General features: G+C 32.6%; 1 protein-coding gene across 4 annotated transcripts in view; it reads left to right on the top strand.

Moving 5' to 3' along the window:
* The first annotated feature begins 1,404 nt into the window (after positions 1-1,404).
* The window catches only part of LOC105198987 (PRKCA-binding protein), a 93,959-nt gene continuing 81,911 nt past the window's right edge, over positions 1,405-13,452 (top strand). The window contains exons 1-2 of one of the 4 annotated variants that reach the window (XM_011165860.3): positions 1,416-1,605; positions 1,699-1,922. In XM_011165860.3, coding sequence (XP_011164162.1) covers positions 1,885-1,922 — 38 coding nt within the window. In that variant the 5' untranslated portion in view covers positions 1,416-1,605; positions 1,699-1,884. Of the gene's footprint in view, positions 1,625-1,698; positions 1,923-13,452 lie in introns of all 4 variants that reach the window. The other 3 variants (XM_011165861.3, XM_011165859.3, XM_011165862.3) reach the window with 3 other exon arrangements.

Genomic DNA, 13,452 nt, shown 5'->3' with positions numbered 1-13,452 from the left:
AAGTTTGTAGTTATATCGGAAACAAATCAAAATTAATAAAACAATTATTAATTATTAGGTACATATTAAAGCATATAATATTTCAAGCATATCATAGAATTCCTGTTTATTATAAACTTAGTAAAAATAACTTTGAAATTATTCAACTACATTATACATTAATCAATATTAATTTATATGTTAAAAATCAATAATGTCTCTGAAAATGTTTTTTTATTCTTTTCCAGATCGTAAATAAACTTCAACTCCAAGAATAAATAAAAATTACTGGAAAATGGATTGACATGAAAAGGGCATTATTGAACAATATCAATTTGTGCTAACTTAAAATTTATAAAATCTGCTATTCTTTGTTAGTTGTTTATTAGAGAGTAATAATAGAAGAACGGAATATACATAAATAAAATTAAAATAATTGTATCCATATATGATGCGTATATTCCATTTTTATATTATTACTCTCTAATAAACAACTAATAAAGAAAAGTAGATTTTACAAATTTTAAGTTAGCACAAATTGATATTGTTCAATAATGCCCTCTTCATATAAATCCATTTTTCCAGTAATTTCAATTCCAGTAATTTTTATTTATTCATGGAATTGAAGTTTATTTACGATCTGGAAAAGAATAAAAAGAACATTTTTAGAAACTTATTGATTTTTAACATATAAATTAATATTGATTAATGTGTAATGTAGTTGAATGATTTCAAAGTTATTTTTACTAAGTTTATAATAAACAGGAATTTTATATGACATGTTCAAAATATTATATGCTTTAATTTGTACCTAACAATTAATAATTGTTTTATTAATTTTGATTTGTTTCCGATATAACCACAAACTTAAGAATAGATTAATTAATTTTTACAAATAGAAATTTAAACAAAATTTAGTGTTTAGACAAAAAATATTATAATAAATCTAAATTCAAATCATTCTTTTTAACTTTATCTTTGATTTTTTTGTGATTATTTAAAAAAATAAAGAGACTTACTTTTCAAGCATGCTTCTGTGTCTCCACGCTTTCGTCATCACATTTGAGACAGAGATCGTCAATTCGATTAGCCTAGGGAAATTTTCTATACTTACGTTAAGTATGTACCATTGTTTAATCCAATCCGAAGGCTTGTTTTCTATTCCTGCACTAAACTACACTGGAACGTTCCTTCTTGCTTTCACTAACTTTCAAATATATATCTATTTCATTTTAAGTGCACACTAATTCAGGGAGTTCAGGAACAGAAAACAAACGGCGAGATCCGATTAGTTATCGTAAACACCCTCCACTACGTGATTTTAGCACAGACTTGAACCATTTTTATCGACAGTGTCGCAAAATGGATGTAGTTTTAGTTCATATTCCGGCCTAAATGGATGTGCGTCGTTAGTGCGCCGGAAATTTTAGTGTTATAAGAAAAAGGCCGGCGTGGCACCTCTCAGGTTCCTCTCTGATTTAACATTTATGTTGGACAAATTAGGAATTGGAATAGGAACTGGATTTGTTACTGAATGTAACAAACGCTAATATTTCAGGAATTAGTGAACATGACTGGCCTAGGCATGGACTTCGAAGACGATTTCTTTTTCGAGGAAGACAAAATGTTGGTTATGTAAAGAATTGTGAATATTTTTATTGTTCAATTTCATTGTTTTATCACACATCGTCATACTTTATTGGTCATACTGTATTGCAGTTTGAATGTGCTTTTTTTCATCGTAAAATGCATGCTTGAATGCCACGGTGCGGTGGAAAAGTGACAAGTCATTTGATTATTCCAATCGTATTCACAAATAGTACGCTGGCGTACTTCAAACGTTTGAACGCAGATTGAGTTTGGAAAAACTTTCGTCGCTCTGATACCACCGTGCCATCGGCTAGCATGGAGACACATCAGCTGATTATTTTGGAGGATCGCATGTAAACACCATTGTTATATTACATTGATTTTTTTATGTTTCTATATAACACAAATGTTGAATCAACATTTGAAAAATGTTTTGTTACAACATAGCGAATGTTGAAATCAATGTTTTAAAACGTAGATTCTGTGCTGAAAAGGCATTGTAGAAATGCCCAATGTTCTTGGAATTAATGTCCATTGAGAATCTCGCAAACATTACAATTCAGGAACAATGTTTATTATTGTTTTGACATTTATGCAATGACCTTATATACATTGCATTAAACCTCTATTAGATGAAAATTTTATTTATGCTGTTTCACTTTGCTGCAGAAAATTTCTATAAGTCAAAATAAAATTTATCTTGAATTATTTGTCATACAGTCATACCTTGTTAACTCAAATCTCTAGGGAAGATTTTGAGTTATAGAGGTTTTGACTTATGAAAGTTTCTGAGTAAAAGAAGGTAAAATTATGAAAATTTGATTTATGGAAGCTTTGTACTAGAATTTCGTACTACTAATTTTCTAATTATAAATGCTCTTAAAGGAAAAAATTCAATTTTTGTTAATGAACTATTTATTGCATACATATAATGTAAACATAAAATGAATATCAGACTGCTACTCATAGTTATTAAAGAATCTGTAATTTTACTATGTTAATGAATTAATACATTGTTGGCATTTTCAACTATAAAGCAGAGAATATATTATTCTCACTATTATTACATTCTTTTATAAAATTTTGTAAACATTACCATTGTTCTGGCCAGCTTAATTGATATTGGAGTTTCTTTCTCTACAAAAGGTTACAACTTCAAGTTATAGAGACAACAACAATAGAAATTTAACTAAAGGTAAACGTTGACTTTCAAACAGAAGTTTGACTACTTTAAATTTGAGTTACAGAGATAACACCTCTACAGATCTAGACAAATAATTGGAGTTAAGATGAGTTTTATTTTAACTTAGAAATTTTCTGCAGTGCGGAGGAAGGAAACAAATTTTTCATCTTATAATTTTCAAGTTATAGAGGTTTGAGTTATCAAGGTTTGACTATATTTATAAGTATTATTTTACCTCTGTAACTGTAAGTCAAACTTTTACTGCCGCTGCTACTATAACTCAATGTTGTAGTTATGGTCAGTATTCGTAGTTGATTCTTATATTTAAGACCATCTTAAGTATCATCTTGAGATGTCATCTGTCAATTAAAGAGTGGTATTAGCCTATTAAGACATTACTTAAGATGATTTTGAAATAAGAATTGACTATGAAAGTTTGATTGTTAAATTATTGAAAAAATTAAAATTTAAAAAGTAGTATTGATTCTCATTATTTAAAATTTAGTCTACTTACTGAACTGCGTACATTTAGGTATGTAAAGTATTTTAGAAAGAAGAACCAATTTTAAATAATAAGAATCAATATTACTTTTTAAATTTAGATTTTTTTATAAAAATTTAAGAACACATTTTTATACACTTATTTTATTCAATTTTTTTTATTAACACAAAAATAATTGTAGTTTTATATCTCTGCAAAATTAAGAATCTTTTATGAAGAAAAATTAAGATATTAATTGAACATTGAAAAAACATAATTTAAGATTTAACATTGCTACGTCTTAACAATGATTTTTTCTTGTTTATTTTTACTATATGAGTTTTTGTTTCATATTTATTTTTTTTACATCATGTCAATTATTTTTTTTACACTGTTGCTTAATGAGATCTAGTCCAGATATAGAATTGGTTATACAAGATTAATATGTACAGCAGCTACTCATCAGTTATTTGTAAGATTTATTATAAGGCATTTTATTACAAAAGATATTATTAAAATGATTTAAGGTTGAACATTTAGAGCCAAAATCTATTATTTATTACATGCTTTATTGAGTTAGCTAAGACACCCACCCTTGAAAGTCTAGAGATTCTAAATCTCTAATGCGATCCTTGACTAAAGTGTTATTTTTTGTAACAAATTCTTTAGTTTTGTTTAAAAACAAAACGGATACACACATTTAGATGCTTGTTAGCATCAACTTAACGTGATATTGCTTATTCTTGTTTAACTTACCAGGGATGTCCGGCGCCGATTTGATTCTCCTTGAAATATGTTGTTAAATATGAAAATTAAAGAGACTCGTTTTTTTATATGGGCGAAATCTCATGCTTGTGGGGTTAAATACCCCTTTGAACAAAAAGGTATTTTTCTTTTGGAGCGAATATCGTCGAAAGTATAAGAGATAAAAAAAAAACTTTTTTAACAAAAGTTGTATGGTTTAAAGAGTACATTAAAGTCGTAAAGAAAATTTTTTTTTTGTTTTTGTTTAACAAAATACTCCCACCACCCAACGTTTTTTTTTAAATTAAAAAAATTTTTTTCAACAAATTAAAGGTGATTTTTTTTCTAAATTTAACCATATATATATATATAGGGGAGACCGGGGCAAATCGTTAAACGGGGTAATTCGATAATTGGAAATATCTTTTTATGGGTACATATTAAAAATTTACTTTAAACACTGTAAACACGTCCTAATGTAACGATGTTGCTAACAAAGATTTGTTGGTAACGGCGTCATATTGAAGTCGTAGTAATGAAAAATGTGTTTTGCGACGGTCGAAGTAATTTCTGATAGTCGGCATTTCTTCGAAATTTAAATAAGATAATAAGGTTTTTTTGAAAACTTTGAATGTGTCGTGTCCAGTTGAACGTATTTGAAACATTTCGTGTTTACTTTTTGCTGTGTGATGTTTATTTTTGTCGATCATACGCAATAATGCGCACATTTGATGTTGAGGCTATTCATAATATCGAGCACCGGGGCGATTCGTTAATACTGATTGCAGCGCCTAACCTAAGTTGGGTAATCCTAACTTTTCGGCTGTGTTACGAACGTCTGCGCTACAGAGTTAAACATTGAGGTAAAGTTCTTCATTGATTTAGTTCAAACATGATAATATTGTGTCTTTTAATACATAGAACATGAATATGAATATAAAATCGTCGCTCTTAAGCAGGTAAAAAGTTATAAAGCGTTAAAGATTGACACTTGTGAGGTTAGGAAATCTGTCACACCGATGGCATAAAAGAACATGCGAACGTGTATGTTTGCATTTGTTTTTTGTATACCTACAACCTTTTTTAAATAAAATAAAGTCTTAACAACAGCTTTTTTACAGACTTTCAACTTAAAATACAAATTTCGGAATATTCCCGGACTAGTTACGAATTACCCCGGGCTTGGGGCTATTCTTAATTCTTGACATTGGTCGACATTTTTATATGTACTTTAAAGCAAGTTCATTTGCATGTTCTATTTATATCGGTATTGTGAAGGGGAAGGTTCAACCTTTCAAACCGGCTTATGTTTTTTTTTTATTATTATTAATATAGGACTCAGGAGACACAAAAGAAAAAAAAGGTCTAACGATTTGCCCCGGTCTCCCCTATATAATTAAAGTATCTTACGAAATACCATTTTTTTAAATTAATTATAAACGCCTCCGTATACGCTATCCTCATATGCGTAAGTAATTACTTCAAATTGTTGATCAATAAGACATAATTCGATAAATAAGAAAATTGTTGCTATTGATATACCCAGCAATACAGATTATAAATAATATTAAAAAAATTAAAATTAGGAAATAATGAGCTCAAAAGCCATGTAGGATATCAGACGCAAATAAATAAATTACAGCATAAATCCAATGTTAAGCAAATGTTTTGACCTTTTATGACGGTTTTCCTCAGTACAGATTTACAAGTTGAACAAATAGCAATTGTGCGAAACCACGATGTACATCTTTTTTCAACGTCTTAACATAATAAACGACCTTACAGAGCGTGTGCAGAGACAAAAGTTTTGTAAAAACAACATGAATTGGTTGCTCTAAGCACTAAAACTCGTGTCACAGCGTTATGAGATGAGATGTTACATCTTGGTGAGAATAGATACAAAAAACATTTTTGTAAGTGAGGTCGTTTATTATGTTAAGAATGAAAATGTACATCACAATTTTTATTTGTTTGACTTGTAAATTTGTATTGAAGAAGACCATCATTAAAGGTCGAAACGTTTGCTTGACATTGGATTTATGCTGTGATTTATTTATTTGCGTCTAACATCTGCGAGGCTCTTGAGCTCATTATTTCCTAATTTTAATTTATTTATAAGAGCCTTAAGCTTTGTTTATTTTGTTTGTTAATATTGGATGTACAATTTAATTTGGTCTGTTTTTTTGCTTGAAAAACGCATTTATTTGAACGATAAAATGAATTAATACCTTATTCAAAGTATTACTATTGCTAGCCAGTACTTTTTTTCCATCTTTCTGACAATTTATGGATTCCGTCGCGGAAGAAGCGTTCATCTTTTGAAGCCAAGAATGAATCGAGCCAATTTTTGATAACCTGTTTTAAAGTAAAGCGTATTCCAATCAAAGCGTTCTGCATCGTTTGAAACAAATGGTAGTCGGAAGGGACAAGGTCTGGGCTATTAGACGGGTGAGCCAGAACTTCCCATCGGCTATTTTCCAAATAGTTTTTAACCGGAACAGCAACATGAGGCCGAGCGTTGTCATGGGGAAAGTTTATGGACTCGTATCTGGTTGCATATTCTGGATGTTTTTTGGCTTCTTTTAAACGGATCAAATTGCCTGTAGAAGCCTCCCGTGATGGTTTGACCAGGCTTTAGCAGCTCATAGTGGATCACACCCTTCTGATCCCACCAAATACAGAGCATTACCTTGGCATCATGGATATTTAGCTTCGGCGTTGATGTTTTTGGTTGGCCAGGTTTTACATACGATTTTTTGCGTTTCGGGTTATAGTGAATCCATTTTTTGTCCCCGGTAATGATTTGATGGAGAAAAGACTTCTTTTTGTACCGTTCAAGCAATATTTGGGACATGCAAAATTGTCGTTTGATATCTCTCGGTTTCAAATTGTATGGGACCCAATTTCCTTGCTTTTGGATGTATCCCGCGGCTTTGAGTCGTTTCGAAATAGCTTGTTGAGTAACTTCCAATGTTTTTGCGAGCTCTTGCGTCTGACACGAATCTTGATCGAGTAATGTTTCTAATTTTTTATCTTCAAACTTTTTTGGTTAACCCGAACGCTCTTTGTTTTTAACACTAAAATTACCACTTTTAAATCGTCGAAACCATTCTCTGCAAGATTGATCCGATGGTACAGATTTACCATACACTTCCACAAGCATTCGATACGCTTCAGCTGCACTTTTCTTTCAATTGAAACAGAAAATTAAAACTTGCCGCAAATGGTGCTTATTTGAAACGAAACTCGACATTTTCAACGCAGTAAAAATTAAACTTGTTGTGCAAAACTCAAAGGCTTGTAAACAATATTAATTTGGTTGACAGATGTTGACATTTCACGATACAGCAAAAATCAGCTGTCGCCGTCAACCATTTATAGCACCTAGAGCTATTTTTTGAAAACGGACCGAACTAAGTTGTACACTCAATATTAAAAATTACAGTTTTTATTATTTTTTTTTTTAGTAAATCTTTTATTGTTTATTTATCTTTGTATATTATTTCCTTACAATATTTTCAGATTATCTTAAAAATATTTTTTGCGTTTTTACATCTGACTTATTTGTGATGTACTGAATAATTTTAAATGTATTTTAATAGTGAAATAATTTTTAAGTGTTTATGTAATTTTATATTTTGTAATTATTCACTTATTATACTTATTACAGTAATAATGTTTGAAATTTGCTTATTCAATAAAGAAAAGTTATTTAGAACAAATTTAGCACAGTAAAAAATGAGACAAAGTAATTTATTTGACTAATTTTTATATTATTGCTTAATTATTAATTTATTAAATAATTAAAAAGAGTAATAATCTTGATACAATAACAAAAGATAAGGGAAAATTATATAGATATTTAAATTAATCCTTAAATACGTAAGTGGGTCTGAGAGACCCCATATGAAGTTTCAAATGCTTCCTGTGTGAAGACGGAATGAGATAGGAGGTTCGGACCAAGACGTAAAAAAAGTTTGAAATCTCCTCTTTCGATTGATATGGTTGTTCAACTTTTTTGATCAACTAGAATTTGAACGGCACGACAGCAAAGTTTTGTTAGTGTCAGTGCGACCCATATAGCGTGTAAATGAAACTTTTTTTGTGAGTATTTTACATAAAAAAGCTAGACAAAATACGTTTGAACAGGTCGGTTTGCGGATGTTACTTGCATATACTTTGTTTAAAGTTGGAATACTATAAAATGCTGTAGAAAAGGGAGTTTTTCTGAAATATATCATGAAACACATTAATTTTTAATTTTAGACATGATTTAATCAAAAATACCTCATATTCGCCTTGTTACATGAGTACATTTTTTAATAGAAATGACAATGATATAACTTTTTTTTGAAAGTATGAATCTTTAGCTTTAAAACGCCGTATTGTAAAGTTTTTAAAAGTTTTTTGTTGCAAAGATATAATTTTTTTTTAAAAATGGATTTAAAAATGCACCGGCCGCACGAGTATTGGCAACCGCTTTCAAAGCTACGCGCACCGAGTCAGGTGCATTACTGTAACTTGCCCTTCCGGCACACGAATAAAATCGTGCATTTGCCGCACGATTGTTACCGGTGGATTATACGGCCGACAACGTGAAATTACCGGTGACACGATTACGCCTATCTTGTAAATACTTTATATTGCGTTATTATTACGAATCACTTTGTCTTGTAATTATTTCTCTAAATAGACTTGTACATATTTTATACATTTAAATCACCGTCTAGTTCTTTCTTAATCCGGATCGTGCCCTGGAATTATCGGCGAGCTACGTCCGTGCGCGATTTCTACACAAGAAAACGGGTTGTTACATGGTGCTCGAATAGGGACCGTTTCCGTTCGGAGAGAATTAGATTTGGGCCGGTTATGCTGGATATACCGAATTGACTGTACCGCGCTAGAACATCATCTTGAAACTCTCGGGTTAGAAACTACCGGGATAGTTGACGATCTCCGCCGCCGCTTAAGAGAATCTTTGATCGGACATCCCGGGTACTGCGAACATGCCGCCCCCCGAGGACGTACCCGAGATCCGTATTGAAATACTAGACCCGCCGACGGAGGATACGCATCTGACATCAAGCAGATGAATTAAATCCGGAAGTGGGGATGCCACTTTGAGGGGAAGGATCCTGTCGCGTTTCTCGAATGAATCGACGAGCTGCAGCAGGAGTACGGGTTCTTTGATGCACTGTTGTTATGAGGGCCCCTCGAGCTGTTACGCGGGAAAGTGCTCCTGCGATATCGCAACAATCGCGACGCTTGGGACAACTGATAAACGTTTACCGACGAATTCCGGAATATTACCTGCCGCGCCGATACGTTGCTAAACTGAAGCGGGATATTTAGGCGCGTAAACAAGGTACCGATGAATCATACCGCAAATATGCGACTGATCTTTTCACGATGATGCGTTGCGCCGGGGGATACGATAAGGAGGAGCAGCTCAATCTGCTATACAAAAACCTTCACCCGCGGTACAAACTGTACGTCCACCGCGAAGGCCTGCGACGAACCACTGAGCTGCTTTGACAAGCAGAAGAATTTGAGGAGATCAGCGCGCAATGCCGCGACCACAACGCAACCCCCAAACCATTCTTCAACAACATCGGCGTGACCGCGTATATATTTCCAAATTTTAAATTTGTAAACATCTAATTGTTGTATTTTCCCTGTAGTGCCTTTAGGTATAATTATAGTAGTAATATGTTTTCCCGGAGGTATTAAATCTGAAATAGTATTGAGACAATGTTCAGTCCATGAATCGATAAAAAAAAAATTATTGGAATCAATGTTTGGGAAATAAGTTTCTCTTAATTACATTTTAAAATAATTTGTAAGAAAAGTTGACTGCGAACAGTCGAACCGAGCGGACTCTAATATTGTGGCTCTCTGTGATACCTGAGTACGACAGTGCGGCGTGGTTGCGCGGGGGTGACTTGAGGGGTTGAGTTGCTTTAGCAGATTATTAATAAAGGGTCCAAGATATATCATGGAAAATGTTCCCCCGGCCGGATGGGGGAGCAGATTCAATCCCTATTCTAAAAAAGAGGTTAGAAAGGAAGTGAATAGAGGTAATAGGAGAAGAAATATGTCGTTGAAAAGTCAAGATTTAAATGAGGCGGGACGAGAAGACGAAGATTTTGCGGCGGAGGAGAGCGATGTAGAGATAATGGATGTACAAGAATGCGCTAAAATATTAGGCATAAAATCGGTTAAGACCCCTAATTTGAAAAGTAGCGTGATTCAAAGTGAGCCAGTAGTGGCCAAGGAAAAATATTGCGAGACAATGGACGAGACGGTTAAAGGGGAGAAAGGACACGTCGGTACAAGTCAAGAAGTAAATATGTTCACAAATAGCGAAGGAATAGAGAAAAGAGAGCAGGTAAAGGATAGGTCGGTAAATACGAAACGTGATAAAACAACCAAACAGAGTACGTCTCAGGAATATAAGTTAAAAGGAAACGGTAATATCTTGCAAGAGAAGTACGTAGTAGTAGAGGGGGAATTAAAGGATGAAAGATATAGAAAAAAGTACTTATGATAATCTAGTGAAAAAAATCAATAGATTTGATAAATTTGCTCAGGGACAATGTAAAATTAAATGCAAGATATCACAAAGTCATTGCACTTCTAACAAAGGAAAAAATAGTATTAAGATATCGTTATGGTGTAATCAGAATCTGGTTTGTCTGATTCCGTTGTATTGATATGATTAAGTACAATCTAGCAGTATTAACTTTCAAAAATGCGTTAGCTTGTCTGGATAAACTTGATAAACAATCTAATGGTTGGTTACACGGTTTTGTTGATTTTGCAGATACCTTTAGCAAGAGTGTAATCACCGATTGCCATATAAAATTTCAGAGTTATGGAAAAATATAGTAGATAAAAAGGATATCTTTAGAATAGAAAAAAATGAAGAAAAGAGCCTGGGATCAAGAGACTAAAAAGTTTCAGATGCAATTTATAAACAATTTTATAATTACTTTGAAAGGCAAAATCAAGGATAGAATTAAGATCTTTAATAACTTAAATATCGACTTGAGAATCAAACCGTATGTGGCTCCTGTGATTCAATGCTTTAACTGTTTTAAATTTGGCCATTTTAAACACCAATGCAAAAATGAGGCTGGGTGCATTGTATGTGGGGACAACATGCACGGTGAGTGTAATAAGCCGGAGGCATGTAGGAACTGTGAAGCCGCTCATCATTCTACCAAAAGAAGTTGCCCTGTTGCTCTTAGAAATAAGGAAATTAAAACAATCATGGCACATTACATTTTTTGAAGCAGAAAGATTACTAGAGGATAGTTTTTCAAATCAGAATGTGACAAAGTGTGACAGATATACGAACCCCTCGACGTGGCCTAGGATCGGCCGCAATAATAAAGAGAGAAAATGAGACTGAAATAAAGATAACTGATTATTCTCGTAACATAAATAATGGCAATAGTATTAAGTATAATAAAGCGACACCAAATCATTAGGTAAATTATAGAACTTATTATAAGGATATAAAGAGATAGAGAAGAAAAGGAAAGACGATGACAAGAGAGAAGAGAAATAGAGGAAAAGGAAAGGCGAAGACAGGAAAGAAGGGAGAGAGAGAGAGAAGCAGGAGTAAGGCGGAGACAAGAATATACACTACTCAAAAAAAAATAGGGAACACTTTCCAGACACCAAAAATTAGGCTATTTTCAAATGACTGTAACTCGGTGAAAAATCATCGTAGATAAAAAATAAAAAAAGCATTTTGAAGCTTGAAGATTCAACTTTAACATTCTATTAGCAGATTTTCAAAATTCTTTTAACTTCCTTGTCTTATGCAGTAAAAAAGCACACCTTGTTTTGTTCCTTAAAATTTCGTATTTTTGACACTTTGCAGCTCGATCAACAAATTTTTTTCGAATAATTCAAGTAAAGCTTCATAAACTACAACATTTTGCCTACAAAATGCTTTTTTTGAAATTTCTCTACAATTTTTTTTGACCGAGTTACGCAACTTTGAAGCTAAACCTGCATTTTTTACAAATGATGTCCATACTCCGTGAAAAATCATCGTAGACAAAAAATCAAAAAACCATTTTAAAGCTCGAAGTTTCAGCTTTAATATGTTATTAATGGTTTTCGAAAATTTTTTCAATTTCTTAGTACTATGCCCCAAAAAAGATACACTGTTTTTTCCTTGAAATTACGTATTTTTAACAGCCTGTAGCTCAATAAAAAATTTTTTCTCGACAAATCCAATGCAGGTGCCATAAAGTATGACATTTTTTCTACAAAATTCTTTTTTTAAAATTTTTCTACGATTTTTTTTGACCGAGATACAAGACTTCGAAGAAACACATTTTTTACAGTACGTTTTTCTGAAAAATGACGTCTACCGCCGACATTAGCATTACCCAATATGCACCACGTGGAAATTGCCGGTCGGATATTTGCACATCGTGTGTGTGTGTGTGTGTGTGTGTGTGTGTGTGTGTGCGTGTGTGCGTGTGTGTGTTACAGCAGAGATAAGGACCCCACAATTCGTCACTTCTGTGGTAGGTGTTTTTCCAAAAACACGGATTGGAAAGTATATCATGATAAAATAGAAAATGAAATAATAACTGCACAAACATTTATCAGTAAGGCAGAAAGAAAAATACAAGACCTATACCTATACTCTTGGTTCGTAAACAATATGAAGAAGGCCATTCTGATTGCCTCAGGAAAGGATCCAGAAAAAGTTAATAAATATGGATGTATAAGATAAAAAAAAAACAGATCAGGTATCTAAAAGACAAGAAGTCAGATGGTGGTACGAGGAATGCGCCAAAGTAAGAAAGGATAGAAAAAGCAAACTAAAAATATGAACACGCACCGGTAGAATAGAAGATTTTGTAGAATATAAAAGATATTGGGCCATTGCTAGAAAAGTTATAAATAAAAAGAAAAAGAAAGACTTTATAACATTCTATAACGGAATTAATAGGTTTACAAGTCTTTCATATGTGTGGAATACAATGAGAACTATGAAAAATGTTCAAAACAAAATGAATTGGAATACCTGGCAACATAAAGATAGATATATAGAACAATATCAGATTTGGCACCATCGTGGGTCGAAGAAATAAGACAGGAAGACAATAAGATGGAAGAACGGTCCACAAGCGACATGAACGGTGAATTTTCTATGGATGAGCTTTCCCGAGCTATGCATATGATCAGAAAAGATTCAACCCCTGGGTTGGATAATGTCGATTACTTGATGTTGAAAAATCAGATAAGCGGAAAACAATTTCTATTAGATCTTTACAATATTATATAGAACGAGGATTATTTTCCTTTAAACTAAAATAAATACCAGGTTATCTTTATTGATAAAGTCGGTAAAGACAAAGTGAGATCGATCACATCGTCTTGTACCCTATGATCAGAAAGTACCGGGAATTTTTAAATAAAACAAAATAGAGTTAAATTTCAGGCA

The sequence above is a fragment of the Solenopsis invicta genome, chromosome 4 (genome assembly GCF_016802725.1).
Source record: "Solenopsis invicta isolate M01_SB chromosome 4, UNIL_Sinv_3.0, whole genome shotgun sequence".
Lineage (NCBI taxonomy): Eukaryota > Metazoa > Arthropoda > Insecta > Hymenoptera > Formicidae > Solenopsis > Solenopsis invicta.
The sequence above is the reverse complement of the archived record's forward strand: the minus strand, read 5'-3'. Positions and strand labels throughout refer to the sequence as shown.